Genomic DNA, 24,102 nt, shown 5'->3' on the forward strand with positions numbered 1-24,102 from the left:
TGCCTTCCCTCTCATTTCCTATTTATCCTGTATATAGCTTGTAGTATGTATTTGTTGTTTCCCCCATTAGATCGTGAGCTCCTTGAGGCCAAGGACTGCCTTTCACCTCTTTTTTGTATCCCCAGTGTTTACCACAGTGCTTTCCACATAGTAGGTACTTACTGAATGTTTATTAGTTGATTCATTGACAAGCCAATCCAAATTTATCATATAGAAAACTGGAATATGAGTCAACATGTGACCCAGGCAGGCCTAGAATGGTTAATTCTCAAAATGGAGAATGAGTTTCAGTCATAAAAGAAGAGAGGACCTTAAAAAGGGTGAAATCTATATCTACAGAATATTTGCAATAGGCCTGAGATTTACTATCAAAATAAACTTACATCCTTTCCCTATTATCTTTTGTATATTGTAATACTGCCTACTGTGTACCTGTAGTTCTTAGTGGTAAAAACAAAGCAAAGCAAAACAAAACAAAACAAAAATCAAAAACCTTTAAAAGACTGAAAAGCGGGGTTGTGTACTATTTACAGTGGGGAGAGCAAGAAAGATTGGGGGAAAAAACTGCTTCTTCTCCTGTAACACAGTCATAGAAGAACCTAGGCTAGGAGAGAAGTGAAGGCAATGAGAAACAAGTAGGGGGGAGCCAAAGAACCCCATCCCGAGTCCTGTTGGTGGAAGAAGAGTAGGGGCAAGATAGCAGCCAGCCAGTACCAGTCCATTCTCTCACAGGTACCTGTCTGGCTCACCCCACCACCAGCACCCTTGGGTATACAATGATGAGTTCCTCTTGTGATCTGTAGCACAGGAGCCCATCATCACAAAAAAAAAAAATGAAGAAGAAGAAAAAGAAAGTACTTAGTCCCCACTGGACTCAGGAGTCAATCTGAAAAGGCTGGTTAGAAGAAGTGGGCAGTGGACACCCACCTGGGGAAGGTCAGGTAGGACTCCTGCCTTTACTGGAAACCTTCAGACCTAAATATTTTCATATTTTCTAATTACATAGCGTCGGGCTAAGACAATTAACATAGTGAAGACTATCAAAAGAAATAGCACCAGAAAGAAAATTCCCACAGCCGGAAGGGCACAGGAGACAGTTACATCAGACAACTTCACCCCTCTTAGAGCTGGGGGATTCCCACATGTGGTCTCATCAGGGTCTGTAATGTTATTCAGATTTTCCTTGTACCATGTCAGAAAGTGAATATTGGAACAACTACAGTCTAGGGGGTTGTGACTTAAATTAATGGTGCTCTGCTGGGAAAAGGCAGGTAGAAGACTAGGTGGAATGATACGTATACTGTTGTCTGCCAGGTTGAGATGAATTGTCTGGAGATCGCCAAGAGCTGCCAAGCCTGACTCAGTCAGGCTGTTGTGCTGCAGGTCTAAGTACCTGAGTTTGCCAAGGCTTCCAAAGGCCTGGTGTTCTAGAGTTGTTAGGCCACAGGATGACAGAATGAGGACCTGTAAGCTGTCCAAAGGGTGGAGCAGATTGTCTGTGGTGAGGATCCCAGACTGAAAGAGATTCCCACCCAGGTCTAGATGCTGAAGACCTTGCAGACCCACCAGCAGCTGAGGATTGCTGGTCTCAACAAGGCAGTTAGAGAGATTCAGGACCTGGAGGAGATGGAGATTTTGGAAAGGACTGGAGGAAGCATCAGTATGGAGATGTGTAGAGGCGAAATCCAATAGCTCCAGCTGAGAGCATTCTCTGAAAGCCTCCCCTTTGAGGGTATGCGCCTCATTATAACTCAAGTTCAGATGCTTCAGATGAGACAGGTTCCTCAGCTGACTATTACAGCAGGCATCCGAGGCAACATTACTGTGGCTTAAATCTAGGTGCAAAAGGCTTTTTAGATTTTCTAAGCAGCCTGTGCCCAAGTCTAGCTTGTGTATGTTGCCTTTAACATAAAGATGAGTAAGGGAAGGGAAGCTGGCAGCATTGATTTGGCACAAATCACCAAATGAGTTTTGATTCAACACTAATTTCTTAAGCTGATTCATCTCAATGCCAGAGGGTAAACTGTGCCAGTGAGCTTTAGTCAGATCTAGCTCTTGGAGTCCGGTGAAGCACTGAAAGGTGGCAGGTGATCTTGAGAAATGTCGAAACTGTAAGTTGAGGGCTTCCACAGACATATTGCATAGCCCTTTCAGCATGGCTGGGCTTATATCTAGATCATCTACATCTTGAAAGGTCCCAAGCCAAAGAGTTTGAGTGATGGAATTCTGTAGCCCCTTTAACACAATAGAAACATCAGGGATCCCTCCAAAGTTCAAGCTTTGAAAGTCAGTAGAGTTGAAAGCCCCATCCTCGATGTCCCAAATATTATTGCCCTTCAAGATAAGGCTTAAGTTGGTTGCCTTTTTCAAGGATTCCACATCTTTCTTAGCAATGTGATGTATGGCGTTACGTTCAAAGTCCAGGACTTTCAGGCTATGAGTAGGAAATGTTGAGGGGATTTGGATGGATGAAAGATGATTGCTGCCAAGATGCAGAGTTTCCAAGTTTTCCAAATTATGCATTGGAATAAATGTAATACTAGTCATGCCTGTTTGGGTTAAGGTGAGATGCTTTAGGGCCCTAGGACCTTCAAAAGCTGTGTCTGCCACAAATATCAGGGGATTTCCAGTCAGTATAATGGTATTTAGGTCATTATTGTTTTCAAAAGCATCTTCATGCACCCAGTTAATTTCACACCTTAAAAAAGATGGGGTTGGAGAACAAAATAATCAATTAGAAGGATATAATTGCCCCCCAAACAGCAATAAAACAACTCATGGAGCAGCAAAACCCACAAAAGGATGGCTGAGATTATTTTCCAGCCAAAGACAGCTCAGAGGGGGCCAGGCTGGTCTGCAAAAAGAGTTCAACCCCATGATCACACCAACACAGATCCCAGGCAGGCTATACCATAGAAACTTAGCCCCGAACCTACCAATCAGCTGCAGCACCAGCATCTTCTGGAACTAACCTTACAGTCAGGTGAGAGGGCTGAATGTCTGCTTGGGGGGGGGAGGGGAATATAGGGGTGTCTGTGGGATGTAAGGAGGAATTCAGCTATCCCACCCCAGCAGGGAACCAGGAAGAAATCTTGAGCAGCAGGTGGCCCAGGTCGGGGAGGGGAGCAGGCTTGTTGGAGCTAAGAACCACAGCACACAAAGTTCTGCTGGCCAGTTAATTAGCAAGTTGGCTTGAGGTTATCTTCAGACCAAAGAACAGGCCAGGTGAGAGAAAAACTGGCCCTCCCTCAAACTGAAACACTTGGGACCCTCTGAAGCTTGGGACAGTGTAGCTTGGAAGTAGGGCCCCAATGTAAGAGGGAGTTAAAAGTCAAGTAAAAGATGGCAAGATGAGCAAACAAAGAAAGTTGAGACCTATAGAAAGTTTCTTTAGTGACAAGGAAGATCGAGGTACACCCTCAGAAGAGGATAATAACCTCAGGGCCCCTACATCCAAAGCTTCCAAGAAATATATGAATTGGTCTCGGGCCATGGAAGTGCTCAAAAGGGAATTTGAAGAGAAAGTAGGAGAGCTAGAAGGAAGATTTAGAGATGGAGGAAAGAATGGAAAGAGAAATGAGAGCAATGAAGGAGAGTCATGAGAAAAAAGTCAACAGCTTGAAAAGCCAAATGGAAAAGGAGACACAAAAGCTCTTAGAAGAAAATTATTGCCCAAGAATTAGGATTGAACAAATGGAAGCTAGTGACTTTATGAGAAACTAAGACACAGTAAAGCACATCCAAATGAATAAAAAAATAGAGGGCAATATGAAATACTTCCTTGGAAAAACAGCTGACCTGGAAAATAGATCCAGGAGGGATAATTTGAAAATCATTGGACTACCTGAAAGCCATGACCAAAATAAAAGTTGAGACAGCAGCTTCCAAGAAATTGTCAGGGAAAATTGCCCTGGTATTCTAGAAGCAGAAGGTAAAATAGAAATTGAAAGAATCCACTGATTACCTCCTGAAAGAGATCCCAAAAGGAAAATCTCCAGGAATATTTTAGCCAAATTTCAGAGCTTCCAGGTCAAGGAGAAAATATTGCAAGCAGCTAGAAAAAAGGAATTCAAATACTGTGGAGCTACAGTCAGGATAACACAAGATCTAGCAGCATCTACATTAAAGGACCAGAAGACATGGAATATGATATTCTGGAATGGCAAAGGAACTGGGACTACTGCCAAGAATCACCTATTCAGCAAAACTGAGTATAATCTTTCAGGTTAAAAAATGGGACTTCAATGAAAAAGAGGACTTTCAGGTATTTGTGATGAAAAGACCTGAACTGAATAGAAAATTTAACTTTTAAATACAAGACCGTAGAGAAGCATTAAAAAGGTAAACAGAAAAAAGGAATCAGGAGGGATATTAAAAGATTAAACTCTTTACTTTTCTACATGGGAAGATAATACTTCTAACTCATAATAACTTTCTCAGTATTAGGGCAGCTGAAAAGAATACATTTAGGGGGCAGCTAGGCGGCACAGTGGATAAAGCACCGGCCCTGGATTCAGGAGTACCTGAGTTCAAATCCAGCCACAGACACTTGACACTTACTAGCTGTGTGACCCTGTGCAAATCACTTAACCCCCATAGCCTCGCAAAAAAAAAAAGAAAAAAAGAAAAGGAAAAAAATACACTTAGAGGACACAGGTATGAACTGAATATGAAGGGATGATATCTGTAAAGCATTTATTTTTTGTTTATCCTTGCTTTTTATGGGGCAGGCAGGGTGGGGTATGTTATGTCTGGGGCCAGATTTGGGCTCAGGGCCTCCTGGATCCAGGGCTGGTGCTTTGTCCACTGTGCCACCTAGCTAACACATGATGACATCTTTAAAATAAAGTTAAGGGAGGGGCAGCTAGGTGGCGCAGTGGCTAGAGCACCGGCCCTGGAGTCAGGAGTACCTGAGTTCAAATCCGGCCTCAGACACTTAACACTTACTAGCTGTGTGACCCTGGGCAAGTCACTTAACCCCAATTGCCTCACTTAAAAAAAATAAATAAAGTTAAGGGGTAAGAGGAATGCACTGGAAGAAAGGGAAAGGGAGAGGTGGACTGGGGAGAGGTAGCTCACATGAAGGAAACAAGAGAAAAAAACAAGAAAAAGCTTATGGAGGGGAGGGGAAGAGGGGGAAGGAGTGAGGGAGTGAGTGAACCTTACCATCATCAGAATTGGCTCAAGGAGGGAGTAACATATGTACTCAAATGGGTATAGTAATATATTTTGCCCTGAAGGAAAGTGGGAGGGGAAGGAGATAAGGGATGGGGGGAGAAGAGGGGAAGGAAGGAAGGAAGGAAGGGTAGGTTGGGGGAGGAAGCAGTAAAAAGCAAAACACTTTTGAGGAAGGTGAAGATGTTCTGCATAACTGCACATGTATGACATATATTGAATTGCTTGATTTCATAGGGAGGGTTAAGGAGTGAGGGAGGAAGAAAATTTAGAACACAGAATTAGCTCAAAGACCTTAATCTCATCAGAGTTGGTTCTAGGAGGGAATAACATACACACCCAATTGGGAGGAGTAATCTATCTAACCCTACAGTAAAGTAGGAGGGGGAGAGGATAAGGAGGGGAACGGTGAAAGAAGAGAGGGCAGAGCAGGGGAGGGGGCAGTCAGAAGCAAAACACTTTTGAGGAGGAATAGGGTAAAAGAAGATAGAAAATAGAGTAAATATCATGGGAAGGGAATAGGATAGAGGGAAACAGATATGATGATTGATTATAATGGCAAAATGTATGGTACTCATTCTGCTGGGCTATTGTGAAGAAAATTCTTTTTTAAGTTTAATGTACTATATAAAAATTATGATGAACAGGATGTTATCAGAAAAACCTGGAAAGACCTACATGAACTGAAGCACAGTGAAATGTACTGTGTAAAAAAAGAACAGCAATAGTGTAAGATGATTTGCTGGGAAGGATGTGGTTATTTTCAGCAATGCAATGATCCAATATAACTCTGAAGGACTTATAAAAATTGCAGTCCATCTATAGAGAAAGAATTGATGATATCTGAAAACAGATTGAAGCATAATTTTTTTTGACAGTTCCATAATCTGAAGTTTTGTTTTTATCTGTTTTCTCTCACAACTAAGCTAATGTGGATATGTTTTCCATGGCTACTCATGTATAGCTTATATTGAATTGCTTGAGTTCTTGGGGGTGGTGGGTGGGAAGGGAGGAAGAAAGATAAATTGGAACACAAAATTTTAAAAAATTGATGTCAAAATTTGTTTTTATGTGTAATTTGGAAAATAAAGTTCTAAACAGAAAAAATCAATTAGAATCAAATACATAGGTAGGTAGGTAGATAGATAGATGATAGACAGATGATAGATGTTGATAGATTATAGATGATAGATAGGTGATAGGTGATAGATATATTAGATGATAGAAAGACAGATAGATGATAGGTGATTGATAGATGGTAGATGATAGATAGATGGATAGATAGATAAATAGATGGATAGATGATAGGTAATAGGTGATAGATATATTAAATGATAGATGATAGGTGATTGAGAGATAGATGTTAGATAGATTGATGGTAGATGATAGACAAACAGATAGATAAGATTATAGACAGACAGAGAGATAGATGATTTATAGATGATAGATGATAGATAGGTGATAGATATATTAGATGATAGACAGACAGATAGAAAGAAAGGTAGATGATAGACATATAGATAGATAGATGATAGGTAGATGATAGATAGATAGATGGATAGATAGATAGATGAGAGATAGATGAGAGATAGGTGCAGAGGCATAGACCATAGGACCACAGATCTAGAACTGGGAGGGACCTTAGAGGTCATTTAGGCCAAGCTTCTCATTATATAAATGATAAAACTGAGTTCCAGAGACATTACATAATTTGACTGTGAGGAAATGGGGAATGGTCTCCTCTCAGTAAGGTTATAGTAGTCACCATTCAAATTACACTCCTCAGAACCTGTTTGAGGAAAAAGGTTTCAGTCTCCCTCCTTCCCCTCCAGCAAACAAGATCACATGGTTCAAGGAGCCCTGAGCTGGTCTCAGGTCCTCTCCTGGGCTGTGTCCATATAAGGGAAGATTGAAGAAATGTCCCTCTGTCACCTCCCCCATTGGCTAAAAACCCAAAGGATAATTATGGAAATTAGGGTTAGGAATACTATGTTCTGGTTAGCTAGTTTTTGCGTCTAGATTGTAACCCTTGAGTAATTGGACCAGTGATGAAAAAGGGGAAGGTCCATTTGTGTTAGGGACTAGGGGTTAAAACAGGGCCTGCAAACCTCCATTCTTTGCACCCACCAGCTGCATACTGGGTTGCCCATTCTCGCGAGAATGACAATAAATAAGCCTTTGACACATCACTGCCGCTGAGTTCCAGAGAATTATTGAGCAGGAGTTGTTTTCCTCACATTGTGCAACGTAACACAGGGAAGTGGCAGAGATGGGATTTAAACCCAGGTTCAATATTTCTACTCTATCCTGTTGCTTCTGAGACTAAAACAGTCCCTTAGGTACATACTAAACACCTCCCTGCCCCCCTACTATTTCTTTTTTCCTTGTTTCTTTTTCTTTTTTCTTTCTTTCTTTTTTTGGTGGGGCAATGAGGGTTAAGTGACTTGCCCAGGGTCACACAGCTAGTAAGTGTCAAGTGTCTGAGGCCAGATTGGAACTCAGGTCCTCTTGAATCCAGGGCCTGTGCTTTATCCACTGTACCACCTAGCTGCCCCCATATTTGACACTTCTGACCAGACTAAGAGTCAGAAGACCTGGATTCTAATTTGAACTGGAACAATACTTACTTTGTGACTTTGGGCAAGTTGCTTCCTTTATGTGGGACTCAGTTTTCCTATCTCTAAAATTGGGGATAATATGGTAATGTAGCATAGTAGAAAAGACTGTTGGATTTATAATCATGGGACCTGCATTCAGATCTTGGCTCAGCCACTTGTCTATGCAGCCCTAGTCAATTCACCTAATTTCTCTGGGCTTCAGTTTCCTTAAATGTCAAATGATGGAGTTGGCAAAACTAAATGACATGCAATTATAATGACCAAACTTAGCGCTGGAGAAGAGTTGAAAAAATTTATCCCCATCCCTCCATTGTAGAGGTGGGGTACTATGAGTATAAAATATGGCATATGTTATCAGATGTGATTGATGTATTAATTAGTTTGCAAGACTACTTTTTCCCCTTTCCTTTTAAAATTTTTGTTATAAGGGATAGATAGGAGAGGGGGTAGGAAAGTGCATTTGTGCATGTGTTTGTATGTGTATGTCTGTACGAGTATATACACACACAGACACACATATTCATAAAGGTGATATAAAAATAAAAGATATCTTTTAAAAGGTTTTTTTTTTTTTCAAAAAAGAAGCAAGTTTTTTTGAAAATGTTTTAGCAGAAGGTTGATCTAATATGAATGCTGTTGCAGAAGGAAGTCTTTCATTCCTGTCAGGTATCAGCATGATACCAGTATATACATGTGCATTTCTGTTATTTATTTGTTCATTTATTTATCTACTTATCGATTTGTTTATTTATACATGTTTCTATCTATTTATTTATTTGCTTATCTATCCATTTATTTATTTATTCATCCATCCATCCATTTATTTGTTCATTCATTTGTTTATTCATTCATTTGCTTACTCATTCATTTATTTATTCATTCATTCATTTATTTTTTCCCTCTTTCATTCATTTATTCACTTATTTATCAATCCATTCATTTATTTATTTACTTGTTTGGTCATTTATCAAATTTTTTATTTATTTGTTTGTTCATTTTTTAAAAATTTGTTTATTTACTTAAATGAGAGGATTGCACTTCATGGCCTCTAAGGTCCCTTCCAGGTCTAAATCTATGATTCTATGATTAAATTAGTTAATGTGAGCATTACTTTGAAAATTATAAAACCCCATGGGAAGTGATCTCAAAGATTGCTAAGTGGTGGAGGGAGGTATCATCTTTTTTAGGGGAGGCCTAACTTGTCTTTATACAGGGTCCTGGGAGCAAAAGCTCTGTTATGGGTCAGGACAGAATTTAATGGGATCAGGAGTTGGAGGGAGCCATCAAATGGTGATTTAAAACAACGTTGTCAAAATAAAATAGAAACGGATCATTGCTTACTGCATGTTGTCTTAGAAAACCACAAGTTAGCATTGTCTACATTATATTGTATTTTTATTTATTTTGTTAGACATTTCCTAATTACTTTTTAAATATCATTCTGGCCACAGTCTGAAATAGGCTGAGAGTTTGTTGCCTCTGCTGGACCTGAGGTGATCATAGACATTCACCATCATTTTTGGGACATCTCTCCCTTCCTCCCTGCTTCATATGCTTTTACCTTCTACCTCTGGCCTTTCCAATAGCTCTCCTCAAGGTACCCTTTGTTCTGTTTAACCTGATTCCATATAGCTAATAATAAAATACCTTGCATTTATATAATGCTTTAAGGTTGCAAAATGTTTTATATATATATATGTGTATGTATATATACATATATGTGTGTGTGTGTGTGTGTGTACATACACACACTATATTTTATTTGAATCTCACAACAGCCCTTTGAGGCAGTTGTTATCATTATCTCTATTTTACAGATGTGGAAAACTGAGGCTGAGAGTAAACCCAGTTGCTTACCTCTAGTAAGCATCTGAGGCAGAATTTGAACTCACACCTTACTGACTTTAAGTCTAACAATCTAGCCACTAAAACACCTAGAATTCTGAGGTCTGCTGAGGGACATGGTGTGTTTTTCTCCTGCCCATACCTCCTAAGAGATCTTCCTATGTGGGTACCAGATATAAGGCATGGTGATTTTTTCCCCTTAGTCTGTGATTTCATCAGTGTGGAGACCTGTTTAATCTGGACAGCATGTTTATTGATGATTATCAGTCACTCATTTAATAATCTTTAATAGTTGCCTGGGCATCTAAGTGGCACAGTGGATAGAATTCCAGGCCTGGAGTTAGGAAGACTCATCTTTCTGATTTCAAATCTGGCCTCAGACATTTACTACTTGTGTAACCCTGGGAAAGTCACTTAACCCTGTTAGCCTTTGTTTACTCATATGTCAAATGAACTGGAGAAGGAAGTGGCAAACCCCTCCAGTATCTTTGCCAAGAAAACCCCAAATGGGGTCACAAGAGTCAGATATAACTGAAACAACTGAATAATAGCAATAGTTGCCTAGGGCACTGAGAGGGAATTGCCCAAGGTCACACAACTAGTATTTGCAAGAGGGAGGACTGGAACCCAGATCTTACTGACTACAGTGCCAGCTATTTAGCTGCTTCTTTATGCTTCCTTTCAAGGTATATAATTGCTCCATTAAAATACTGCTTTATACAGGGAAATAATTTATTTACCTGGTTAAATCTAAGTAGACCAATTCTCTGAGCCTGCCAAAGGTTGAGTTTTGGAGGTCAGGGAGAAAGTTAAAACTGAAGTCAAGAAATTTCGTTGTGTTTGGAAGACTTTCAGGAATCTCTTCAAGTCCTAGGTTTTCACAGTTGTAGGTTACGCTGGATTTAACCTGTTGGAAGGAACAAAAGATCTTAATGCTTGAGTCAGAGGATCCAAATTCTCTGAATCTACAGATGGTGTTCTTTCCAGGGTTACATGATATCTTCCAATCAGGAGGATAAGAAGGACCATTTACATTCAGTCCAGACTACATTGATGATTAGTAGGAACAATTTTTGAGGAGAAAGAGAACTCAGTGGTTATTTAGTTCAACCCTTTTGTTTTACAGATAAGAAAGTGAGGCCAGTTTCACTGAGAACCATACCTTATTACATACATCCCCAGACATAACAGAAATAGAACAGCTCTGTAAACTCATGTATGCACTTTAAACATTCATAACAATGTACATACCTGCCCTAGCAAAGTGTTTTATGACCATAATGGTACATCTTATACTAATGCTTCTGAACCTTGGAGTCATCTTTCTCTCTCACTGCCATGTCCAATAAATTGCCAAGTCTTGTCAATTTACCTGCTTCGCATCCCTCATATGTGTTCCCTTCTTGACTCTTGGAGGCCAATACTCTAGGTCAGGACTTTATCACACCTCATATGGGCTATTACAATCAGCTCTTAATTTGTCTCCCTTGTAATCCAATCTCTCTCCTCTCCAATCTCTCTTCCATATAGCTGTCAAATTTCTATTCCTAAAGCATAGATCTCACCATTTCACACTCCCACCAAAAAATCTTCAGTGGCTCCCAATAGCTCTATAAAATACAAATAAATAGAAAATTAATAAAATAATGCATTTTAAAATTGGATAAAATATAAACTCTTTTGGTATTTAAAATGCTTTACAATCTGGCTCTTGGACAGGTAGGTGGTGCAGTGGATAGAGTGCTGGGTATAGTGTTAGGAAGACTCATCTTCCTGAGTTCAAATCCAACCTTAGACACTTACTAGCTGTGTGACCCTGGGCAAGTCACTTAACTCTTTTTGTCTTAGTTTCTTCAAATGTCGAATGAGTTAGAAAAGGAAATTGCAAACTGCTCCAATAACTTTGCCAAGAAATCCCCAAATAGGGTCACAAAGAATCAGAAATGACTGAAACAATTAGATAGCAAGAACAAAACAAGTCAGGAAGACCTGTATTCAAGTTCCACTTCTGACACATCCTGTTTGTATGCTTCTAGACAAGTCAACCTCCCACTGCCCCCTGATGGAACTAATTCTCTAAGCCATAAACTACAGAACAGTTGCTATTATGCATTGATGTAGGAGTCTATCCACATAGGAACTGAAATCACAGATTCATTCCCCTCTGCAAAAGGATTTATGGAGATAGCAAAGCCCAGGAAGAATGTTTCCAGTTCAGAGGTTTTGTGCTCATCTAATTAGAACTGTATCCAAGACTGCCCTCAGTGCATTCAGTGAGGCCCAGTGAATACTGATCTTAGTGGAACACCTATTCTATCCTGTACTATGCCTTGGAGCCAGAGCCAGGACAACAGTGTGGCAAAACTACCCCCAAGCTAGCAGTTAATGGTAGTCAGAGAAGAGCATCAGTATGAATGTAGGATCACAAGTCTGGAGATAAGTGGACCAGTTCATCTGCAGTGAGGTAAGGCAGAAAAAGAGCAGGTAAGACAGTCAGACCAGGTCTGAGGCATCACTTTTCAGATCAGAGGCGAGCAAATGACACAAAGGATTTCAAGGAGGAGGCTGGTCAGGCTCATCCAAGAAGGGAGACTGGCTGCTCCAGGGAGATGGAGAGGGGGGTGAGGCAAGCATTGATTAAGCTCCTATTCTGTGCCAGGTACTTTGCAAATATCTTCTTTGATCCTTACAACCACCCTGGGGAAGGAGGTGCTATCATTATCATTTCCATTTTACAGTTGAGGAAACTGAGGCAGATGGAAGTTAAATAACTTGTCCAGGTAAGTGTCTAAGGCTGGATTTGAACTCAGGTTTTGGGGCAGCTAGGTGGCGCAGTGGATAGAGCACCAGCCCTGGATTCAGGAGGACATGAGTTCAAATATGGCCTCAGACACTTAACACTTACTAGCTGTGTGACCCTGGGCAAGTCACTTAACCCCAATTACCTCACCAAAAACAAACAAACAAAAATCAATGTGAACTCAGGTTTTCCTGACTCTCAGCCCAACATTCTATCCTCTGTAGCAGGGACAGTAGAGAGCTGAATCTGGAGTCAGAGGGCCTGGATTTAAATCTTGTCTTGCTAGTCACCATTAAAAAAGCAAACAAAACAAAAACTTTGGGTAAGCCCTTCATCTCTCTTCTTACCTCATGGGCAAGCCTCCTTTACCTGGGTTTTCTTATATGTAAAATGAGGGACAAGATAATGACAGAAGCCCTTCTGGTTCTAAATCTCTGTGCCTGTGGTAATTGAGGATAACTGAAAAGTATGGACCAAAGTTCAGACAGTGTCTGGTTTCAGGAAATGGTGTCTGGGATGGGTTTCTTCTTTGTCTTAGTAACCATAGTGCTTAGTGCACTGTCCTACACAGAACTGGAATGTAATAAATGCTTCTTGAGTTAGATTCTTAGGCCTAGTGGAAACTAACATGAGCCTAGTTCAATGTGTCACTCATTGGGGAAGACCTCACTGACCCATCCCTCTCTTCTCTTCTCCTCCCTTTCTCCTTTCTCCTCTCCCCTCCCCCTCCCCACACTTAGGGGGTGGTTACACAGGATTTCTAGGCCATCAGACAAACTTTATCCTATGGACTTATCCTCCTTAAGGATCTCATAAAAGGCCAGCAGACTGAATCTGTTTAAACATTAAAAGAAAAATATGAACATTTATCAACCAGCCTTTCAGTGATGCAGAATCTATCCCTCTCATATTAGCCTCAATAGCAATATCAGTACAGAAATCTATAATACAAGTAACATCACTTCCCTTTTCATCTCTCTCCTCTTCCTTCTCCCCCTCTCCTCCCTCTCAATCTTCCCTTAGCCAGCTACCCTCTCAGCTCTAACTTTCCTGCCCTTCTTTTCCTTCCCCTTTTTTTCTCCCTTCACCTGCCTTTCTCCCCTATCTTTCCCCTCCCCCTTTCTTCTTATTTCCCCCCTCCTCTTTACTATGATATGAGTCGCCCCTGGTAGAGGCACCAGAGAAGACATTAACTCTGACTCACCACACCCCATCCCAGGCCTGATAATGACCTGCTCTAGCTTCCTGTTCCCCTGGGCTCAAAATCAGCATTTCCCTCCTGAAAATCTTGAGATTATCCATTCCCTCAATGCATGCACTTTTACGGAAGAGACCAGGCCTGCCATGCTAATTGCCTTACAGTATAACTCACTCATAGGGATTTCTGCTGATCTGGGCACCTTTTACCATGGGAAGTATGAGTAAGCTCAGAGTAAGGAAGTCAGATTTTCCTCTTAATCACATGGAGGAGATGGAAGCATTATAACTGTCACTAATGCAAATTGTATATTTATATCAATTTGCAATTCATTCAGCGTCTTACACAGACCTCAGTCCTTTAGGGATCTCTACAAATTCTCACCATGTTTTTGAAATGCACACTTTGCATTTCAACCTCTGATTTGGCTGACTGACTGCTGGGAGGCAACACATGTGGGCGGCAATTCCCAGGTGCCAGCCCCTGTATGCAGCAGGAGCACCCATAGCTATTGAGACACAGCTGCTGCTCCAGCTGGACTGCCCCTGGTTCCCCTATTCCTCACCCGACCAGACCAGGGCTGCTCCTGGGCCTTCACTCTGCTGCCTCAGCTGCAGCACTGATACCCCTGACGAGCAGGAGCAAGAAAGAGTGTGGCAGAATTTGTCTGGCTCCATTATGCCCTTGTAGCAGGAGACTTTAAGGCAGCAAAAACTTTTTTTTCTCCTCTTGAATTTGTTAGGGCTTCAGAGCTCTTACGATATACTTAAATAACTCCAGACCTAATCTTTCTCTGAGCCACACTAAGTTCTTTACCTCACTAAAAGGATACAGAGAGAAGAGCCCAGCTCTCCAATGAGGCTCAACCAAAGCCTGGGTGCACTCTTGAAACTGTGGCCAAGTAGCCACAGGAAGAGAAACTCCACCTCCCTGTCCAGCCTGCAAAGAAGGCAGATCAGACTCAGCTTCTCAAGGATATTAGAGTTTAGAGCAATGGAGAATAACAGGAAGTGCACTGAGTTATGCAACTGTATGGAATAAAGTCCAGTTAACTGAAACATTACAATTTAGCAGGTTTTATTCCCCTTGTACTCATTTTTTAAAAGGAGAAAAAGGCAAATCACAAAATAATATGTGCTATCCAAGATGTACAATTGGACAGGACCTAAAGCCATATAATTTTAAATCATCATTTTATAGATGAGGAAGTGGTCCTGGGGAGTTAGGTGATTTGCCAGGGTCACCATAGCACCACCATGAGATCATGGAAGTCATCTAACCTGACCTCCTCGTTATAAAAATGAATTGCCCAGAGTAACATGGAGAATAAGTGGAAGAGGATCAGAACCCATCTCTTCTGACTCCAAATTCAGTTTGGAGGCCACTATCCCAATGGTGGCCCCCCAAACAGGCTAAGGACAGGAATACCCCAAACCCAAAATAATTCACCCAAGATCACTGTCCATTTGACATGATGAAGGGGAACAGAAACTGGACTTTTAGTCGCAACTCAAGTTCTATCTTGCTTTTTATAGTTTCTGACTATGTGGTTCTGGATGGATATGACATAAGCCATTTCAGCCTCCTTGTCCACATCTGTAAAAAATAATAATAATAATAATAACTCTACTAACCTCAGAAAAAGATACTTTGTCAGCTCTAAGGAACTTTATAAATAAAAACTCATGAATCTATATTTCCTATACTGGACAGTCCTAATTGATTAATTCTAATTGATTAATCACAATTAATAATAATAATAATAATAATAATTGATGCTCACAATGGTTACCTTTAGCCACTACAAATCCTTAATTATCAGAAAGATCCCTCATTAAATGATGACCATTCTCCTGTCTTTACTAAAGCAGGAAAACAATCTAAAACATTTGAGTGGAAATTACAACCCAAAAGGGGAGGGTGGTTCAGATCCCTTAATGGATATTAGAGGTAACTAGGCTGAGACAGCTAGGTGACATAGTACATAAAAGTGCTGGACTCAGAGCCAGGAAGACTTGAATACAAATTCTGCCTTAGACTGACTAGTTGTGTGATCCTGGGCAAGTTATTTAACTTCTGTTTCCCTCAGTTTCTTTGTTTGCAAAATGAAGATAATAAGTCATTCCAGTTTTTTTTGTATCAAATGAAAAACTATTTGTAAAGCCCTTTGCAAATCTTAAAGCACCATATAAATCCTATTATTATTATTACTATTACCATAGAAAGAGCTACAGTCACAGCATCCCGAGTAAATATTGTTTAAAACATTGTGACCCTGAAAATAGCCCGAGTTGATGATCAGCTGGAGAGAGCATGGGAAGGGAGCAGGTCTTGCAAAGAGCAATACTATGACACCAGTGGAAGATAGCCCAGCTTTGTATCAAAGATATGAGTTGCCCCTCCATGCATATACTGTGATTATACATTCACATGTGCATCCCTTCACATATGGATGCCTGTGTTTCCCTTTTTGTGAATGTCCGCCCCATAATTCCTATACACTGGGTGTGTGTGTGTGTGTGTATATATATATATATATATATATATATATATATATATATATATATATATATATATATATATATATATATATATATTTGTTGAAGATTGAGATCAAGGTTGGAGAGGAAAAATTATTATTTACATTGCTATTTTATGAAAAATGCCTTTGTAATGAACTGAATATGTCATCTGACTAACTGATAAAAAACAAAATACTTTAGTGGGGGCTTTTGAGCTATGGTTTGGAGAGGATTCTGACCCACAAAATACCTAGAACCTGAAGTAGCTAACTGAGAGCCCAGAGTGAATCAATCACACTACAAAGTAGTCCTGAGTTTTGCATGTTTCCATGGTTACTTAAAGTTGTTTCACAAATTCATGGCTCTGTAAGTAATGCAATGAGTAAGTGGAAGCTCAAGCTAATCAATTTGAAAAGACATTTTAAAATAGAATTACAAAAATATTAGTTAGAGCTTAGTGGGCAATAATTATTAGGCCTCTGAACTGTAGCAATTTTTATTTTTTTACCCATTAGTTCTTTAGTTCTAGAAGAGAAGAGAAGGCTGGGATACAGAGTTTGGGCAGCATGGGATACTTGTGCTACCCAGGGACTCCAAGTTTGATATGTTGACAGAACAAAATTTGTGTACTTATGAACAGTTATTTTCATTTTGGGTGACTTGTAATATTACTTTGGGATTGAGGTATTATCATCTTCAAGGAAATGAGTTAGGTCTAAAATATTCCAAATTCTTCATGTTCAACAGATACTCTATCCTCCACCCCCACACAATAAACCTTAATCCCCCTGGCCTTGCATGTTACTGGCCTGCTAATGTTCAACTCTGAGTGACCTCCACTACTAGATTGTTGTGTTCCTGTTCCCTGACTGCCCCCCCCCACCAAATCCTTGGAGAGAGCTATGAAATCATGATGATTTCACCTGCTATAAATTTATGGAGCATAACTTCATCTGTACCCTCACAGTTGCAGGACAATCTTTCTTTTCAATTCTCACTGCTTCTTGATGTCATTTCCCACAGGAATTGTTTCAAACCTTTTCCTCTCTTCTAAAACCTATACTATAACATCCCTCACCCCTTACACACATGTGAGATGATCTAGCCTCCTATTTCACTTAGAAGCCTGAGGTCATCTGAAGTAAGCTTTCCCAATGCTGCTGCTCTGCAACTTAAAACTTTGGAGTATCTTCACCCATTCTCTCTTCCTCTCCTCTTGTCTTACAATGAGGTGTCCTTACTCCTTGCCAAGATTAATCTATCTGTGCTCTTGATCTCATCCCTTGTGCCTATTCTTTTTTTTTTATTTTAAAATTTCTTTATTTTACTGTCAAATCATAAACTCACAGACTCTTCAGACTACAAAGAGCCTGGGTAATCTTCCAGTTAAGGATATTACAGACCTTGTTGGCATTTTGTCATTAAATTGGTCATGTCTGCCACTTCACTTTCTTTTTTTTAATTTTTAAAAATTTTTATTAATTTTTTTTAGTTTTCAACATTTGTTTTTATAAGATTTCTAGTTTCAAAATTTTCTCCCTCCCTCCCCTCCCTCCCCCCTCCCCAAGACAGCAAGTAATCTGATATAGGTTATGTATGTGCAGTCACATTAAACATATTTCTGCATTATGACAGAAGAAAGAGCAAAAAGGAAAAACCTCAAAAAAGAAAAACAATAATAAAAAACAATAGAAATAGGGGCAGCTAGGTGGCACAGTAGATAAAGCACTTGTTCTGGATTCAGTTCAAATCCGGCCTCAGACACTTGACACTTACTAGCTGTGTGACCTTGGGCGAGTCACTTAACCCTCATTGCCCCCCCAAAAACCCCTCAAACCCCAAAACAATAGAAATAGTATGTTTCGATCTGCATCTAGATTCTGCAGTTCTTTTTTTCCCCTGGATTTGGAGAGCATTTTCCATCATGAGTCCTTTGGAACTATCTTGGACCATTGTAGTGGTGAGAAGAATCAAGTCTATCACAGTTGATCAACACATAATGTTATAGAAACTGTGTACAATGTTCTCCTGGTTCTGCTCATCTCACTCATCATCAGTTCATGCAAGTCCTTCCAGATTTCTCTGAAATCCACCTGCTCATTGTTTCTTACAGCACAATAGTATTCCATTGATTGATATACCATAACTTGTCGAACCATTCTCCAATTGGTGGGCAACCCCTCAATTTCCAATTCCTTGCCAACACAAAAAGAGCAGCTATAAATATTTTTGTACATGTGGGTTCTTTTCCATTTTTATGATCTCTTTGGGAAAAAGACCTAATAGTGGTATTGCTGGGTCACAGTTTTATAGCGCTTTGGGCATAGTTCCAAACGGCTCTCCAGAATGGTTGGGTCAGTTCACAGCTGCACCAATAATGCATTGGCGTTCCATTTTTTCCACAACTTCTCCAACATTTATTATTTTCCTTTTTTTTGTCATATTAGCCAATCTGATAGGTGTCAGGTGGTACCTCAGAGTTATTTAAATTTGCATTTCTCTAATCAATAGTGATTTAGATAATTTTTTCATATGACAATATATAGCTTTGATTTCTTCATCAGAAAACTGTCTGTTCACATCCCTTGACCATTTCTCAATTGGGGAATGACTTGGATTCTTATAAATTTGATTTAGTTCCCAATATATTTTAGAAATGAGGCCCTTGTAAGAAACAATAAGCAGGAGGAATTCAGAGAAATCTGGAGGGTCTTGCATGGGCTGATGATGAGTGAGATGAGCAGAACCAGAAAAACATTGTACACAGTATCATCAACATTGTGTATTGATCTACTGTGATGGAATATATTCTTTTCACCAATGCAATGGTACAGAAGAGTTCCAGGGAACTCATGATGGAAGAGAATCTCCAAATCCAAGAAGAAAAAAAACTGTGGAGTATAGATGCTGAACGAACCATACTATTTCTTTTGTTTTTGGTGCTGTTGTTGTTTTTCTATTTTGAGGTTTTTCCTCATTGCTCTGATTTTTCTCTTATAACATGACTAATGCAGAAATATGTTTAATGTTATATATATATATATATATACCTATATCAGATTACCTGCTGTCTAGGGGAGGGAGGAGGGAGGGGGGAGGGAGAAAAATCTGAAATTGGAAAGCTTGTATGAACAAAAGTTGAGAACTATCTTTACATGTTTTGTTTTGGTTTTTTTTGCTTTTAGTGAGGCAATTGGGGTTAAGTGACTTGCCCAGGGTCACACAGCTAGTAAGTGTTAACTGTCTGAGGCCAGATTTGAACTCAGGTACTCCTGAATCCAGGGCCGGTGCTCTATCCACTGCGCCATCTAGCTGCCCCACTATCTTTACATATAATGGGAAAAAAAAAAAGAAATGAGGCCTTTATCAGAAGTACTGGTGGGGGCACCTAGGTGGCACAGTGCATAGAGCACCAGCCCTGGAGTCAGGAGGACCTGAGTTCAAATCCGGCCTCAGAAACTTAACACTTACTAGCTGTGTGACCCTGGGCAAGTCACTTAACCCCAATTGCCTCTCTAAAAAAAAAAAAGTACTGGCTATAAAAATTGTGACCCAGCTTTCTGTCTCCCTTCTAATTTTGCATGCATTGCTTCTGTTTGTACAAAACCTTTTTAATTTAATGTGATCAAAATCATTCATTTTGCATTTCATAATATTCTCTATCTCTTGTTTGGTAATAAACTGTTCTCCTTTCCAAAGATCTGAGAGGTAAATTATTCCTTCCTCTCCTAATTTACCCATGGTATCACCTTTTATGTCTAAATCATGTACCCATTTTGACCTTATTTTAGTACAAGGTATAAGATGTTCGCCTATGCCTAGTTTCTGCCATATTATCTTCCAGTTTTCTCAGCAGTTTTTGTCAAATACTGAGTTCCTATCCCAGAAGTTGGAGTTTTGGGGTTTATCAAACAGTACATTACTAAAGTCATTTACTACTGTGTCTCCTGTGCCTAACCTATTCCATTGATCCTCCACTCTATTTCTTAGTCAGTACCAAATAGTTTTGATGACTGCTGCTTTATAGTAAAGCCTCAGATTTGCTACAGCTAGCCCACTTTCCTGTGCATTTTTTTTCTTGACCTTTGGTTTTTCCAGATTAATTTTGTTAATTATTTTTTTCTAGCTCTAGAAAATTTTAGGTAGTCTGATTGGTATGGCACTGAATATGTAAATTAATTTAGGTAGAATTGTCATTTTTATTATATTAGCTTGACCTATCCATGAGCAATTGATATTTTTCCAATTATTTAGCTGTGATTTGATTTGTGTCAAAAGTGTTTTGTATTTGTGTTCATAGAGTTCCTGGGTTTGTCTTGGCAAGTAGACTCTTGTGCCTACTCTTGAACCATACTCAATCATTCTATAGTCTCTAAAGCACCTTTCATCTTTCTATCTTCATTGACTCTATGCCATTTGCTTATTTGTTTGTTTTTTAGTGAAGCAATTGGGGTCAAGTGACCTGCTCAGGGTCACACAGCTAGCAAGTGTTAAGTGTCTGAGGCCGGATCTGAACTCAGGTACTCCTGACTCCAGGGCCAGTGCTCTATCCACTGCGCCACCTAGCTGCCCCTGACTCTATGCCATTTGCATAAAAACATGTATAAGTTTCCCCAAATTGCTTTTTAAAAATCTTTCCTTACCTCTCCTAACATCAAACCACTATCTCACCCATGGGTCATCAAACTTCTTGAAAGGGACAACTACAATAAAATGGAAATAATCAATGTAGGAGGGGTTATAAAATACAGTAGAACTAACGTGACATTGGTGGAGCTCTGAATTAGTAATAGCATTCAGTGAAATAATTTTAAATTATTCTGAGAGAGTGACTAAAATGTCTATCCCCTTTGTCTCAGAGATCCCAATGCTAGGTATATCTCCCAAAGAAATCAAAGTCAGAAACAAAGGTCAATATACAGCAAAATATTTATAGAGGCACCATTTGTAGTAAAAACAACAACAACAAAAACAAAAACAACAACAAAGAATGAGAAACAAACTTCACTTACATTGATTAGGGAATGAATAACTAAACAAATTGTGGTACACAAATATGATAGTGGCATATTACTGCCTTGTGAAAAACAATGAAATGAAGACTACAAGGAGAACATGAGAAGACAGACAAACTGATGCAAAGTGAAGTAAACAGAACCAGGAAAACAACCAAGAAAAAGGAAGAAAGGGGCAGCTAGGTAGCACAGTGGATCAAGCACTGGCCCTGGATTCAGGAGGACCTGAGTTCAAATCTGGCCTCAGACATGTGACACTTACTAGCTGTGTGACCCTGGGCAAGTCACTTTACCCCCATTGCCCCACAAAAAAAAAAAAAAGAAAAAGAAAGAAAACCAATAACAACAGTTATTCAATTTTAAAATGGAAACTTAAGACTATAATGTGATTTTGATGACCCAAAGAAGAGATATGAATGGGGAGCTCTGGATGAAAATGTTGTATGTTCTATTGGACTGTGTTGGTTAGATTTGCTGAACAACTTTTTTCTCCTTTTTAAAAAATAATTTGTTATAAAGGGAAGTAAGATAGTAAGATAGACTCTTAGGATCATATATCTAAGGCTGGAGTGGTGAGGATTCAGGAAGATTCATCTTCCCGAGTTCAAATCTAGGCTCAGTCACTTCCTAGCTGAGTGATCCTGGGCAAGTCAGTTAACCCAGTTTGCCTCAGTTTCCTCATCTGTAAAATGAGCTGGAAAAGGAAATGGCAAATCACTCCAGTATCTTTGCCAAGAAAACCCCAAATGGGGTCACAGAGAGTCAGACATGTCTGAAATGATTGAACAACAACAACTGTAGAGGTCACTTAATCCATGCCCTCATTTTACAGATGAGGAAATGGAATCCTAGAGAGATCAAATGATTTACCCAGTATCAGAGGTGGGATTTGAACCCAGGTCCTTCGAATCCAAAGCCAGTGCTCTCCCCACTGCCACACACTGCCTCCAGAATGTTTTCCCCATTACCTATCATACTTTTTGGCTTCCTTATTTTACTCCATGACATCATCATTCGTCCCATTCTCCAAAGTTGAAATTGGAGTATTATTGTGAACTTTTCCTTCTCTTTTAAAAACAGGTTGTCAAGTCCCATAAATACCATGTCTGTGGTCTCTTGAACTGGTCCCCACTTCTCCTTCCTGTTTTTTTTATTATCACCCAACATCTCATTACCCAAACATCCACCCCTGACACTAGTTCAACCCCCTATCAGCTTTTGCACACTTCCATTCTGTGTTCAACTCAGCAGAGCTTGACTACTCAGCATACCCCATACATGCCCCATGCTGTCCCACCTTTGGCCCATGGCTTACATTGTTCCCTCTGCCTGAAATTTTATATCCTCATCTCCATCTGTCGAAATCCTAATTTTTGGCCTATTTCAAATGCCACGTCCCCCAGGAAACTTTCTCTTATCTTCCTAGTAAGTGTTCCCTTCAGCATTGCTTTTATAGGCTGGTCCTATGCTATTTCACATTAGAGTAATAATATATAAAATATTATGAAGCTTATTAAATATTGTCTATATTATATGCACTATAACATATAATGTTATATAATATTGCTTTGTTGAAAACACCTTCTGATTTAGCAGCCTTTGAATTTCACTCAAGGGATGTTCTATCCCTTTATTCATGTATCATCAACACTTTCCACTTTTAATATTAAATCAGTGGCTAGGCTGGTGCAGTGGATAGAATGCTTGGCCTGGAGTCAAGAAGACCTGAATTCGGGGCGGCTAGGTGGTGCAGTGGGTAGAGCACTGGCCCTGGATTCAGGAGGACCTGAGTTCAAATCCGGCCTCAGACACTTAACACTTACTAGCTGTGTAACGCTGGGCAAGTCACTTAACCCCAATTGCCTCACTAAAAAAAAAAAAAAAAAAAAAAAGACCTGAATTCAAATCTGGCCTCAAACTCTTACTAGCTGTGTGAACATAGGCAAGTCACTTAATTCTATTTGCTTCAGTTTCCTCATCTGTAAAATTATATAGTATAGACTAATAATATATAGTATAGTTATAAGTATGTTGTGATAATAAAACATTTATACAGAACTTTAAGGTTTGCAAAAACACTTTATATACTTTATCTCAATCTGTTCTCACAACAACTTTATGAGGTAGATAGGGTAACTACCGAATCTCCATTCCACAGATGAGAAAACTGAGGTTCAAAGAGATAAATTGGCATATCCATGATCATACAGAAAGATGTTGGAGGTGGAATTTGAACCCAGGTTTTCCTTCTTCTACCTTCCATCTACTGTGCCACACTGCTTCTCTTTCTGATCATTTAACTACCCCAAACTAGATGGTGAGTTCAGTCAAGACTTGTGTATTTAAGCTTTGTACATCTCTAAGGAAGAGGCAGCCTACAGTGGTGCTTAGAGAGGTGCCTTATAGTCAAAAAGATCTGGGTTAAAATCCTGCCTCTGACATACACAGACTGTGTGATCCTGGACAAGTCACTTAACTTTTCAGTTCCCAAGCCCTAAGACTGTAAGTTGCTGAAAACAGCCAAACTGAATGGGTAGGACTTTCCTTTTTAAGAGAAAGGAAGGAAACAAGCATCAATTATGTGCCAGCTCTATGCTAAGTGATTTTACAAATATTATCTCATTTGATACTCACAACGATCCTGGGAGGAAGCTGCTATCATTATCTTCCCAATTTTACAGTTCAGGAAACTGAGGCAAATAGGTTAAGCAACTTGGAGGGTCACTCAGCTAGTATCTGAGATAGATGTGGAATTCAGGTCTTCCTGATTCGAGGGCTCAGTGCTCTGTCTACTGAAATTACAAGTTTCCATGGGGCAGCTAGCTGGCTCAGTGGATAGCGCTCTGGCCCTGGAGTCAGGAGGACCTGAGTTCAAATCTGGCCTCAGACACTTAATACTAACTGGGTGACCCTGGGCAAGTCACTTAAC

The 24,102-nt window shown here is 39.8% G+C and overlaps 1 protein-coding gene across 1 annotated transcript in view; it reads right to left on the bottom strand.

Moving 5' to 3' along the window:
• Positions 1-955: 955 nt before the first annotated feature.
• The window catches only part of CD180 (CD180 molecule), a 41,048-nt gene continuing 17,901 nt past the window's right edge, over positions 956-24,102 (bottom strand). Inside the window, exons 2-3 of the mRNA XM_043979818.1 lie at positions 10,379-10,545; positions 956-2,698 (exon numbers count right to left, since the gene is read on the bottom strand). Of these exons, the coding sequence (XP_043835753.1) occupies positions 976-2,698; positions 10,379-10,545 (1,890 nt within the window). The 3' untranslated portion in view covers positions 956-975. The remainder of the gene's footprint in view (positions 2,699-10,378; positions 10,546-24,102) is intronic.

Source organism: Dromiciops gliroides, chromosome 1 (genome assembly GCF_019393635.1).
Source record: "Dromiciops gliroides isolate mDroGli1 chromosome 1, mDroGli1.pri, whole genome shotgun sequence".
Taxonomy (NCBI): domain Eukaryota; kingdom Metazoa; phylum Chordata; class Mammalia; order Microbiotheria; family Microbiotheriidae; genus Dromiciops; species Dromiciops gliroides.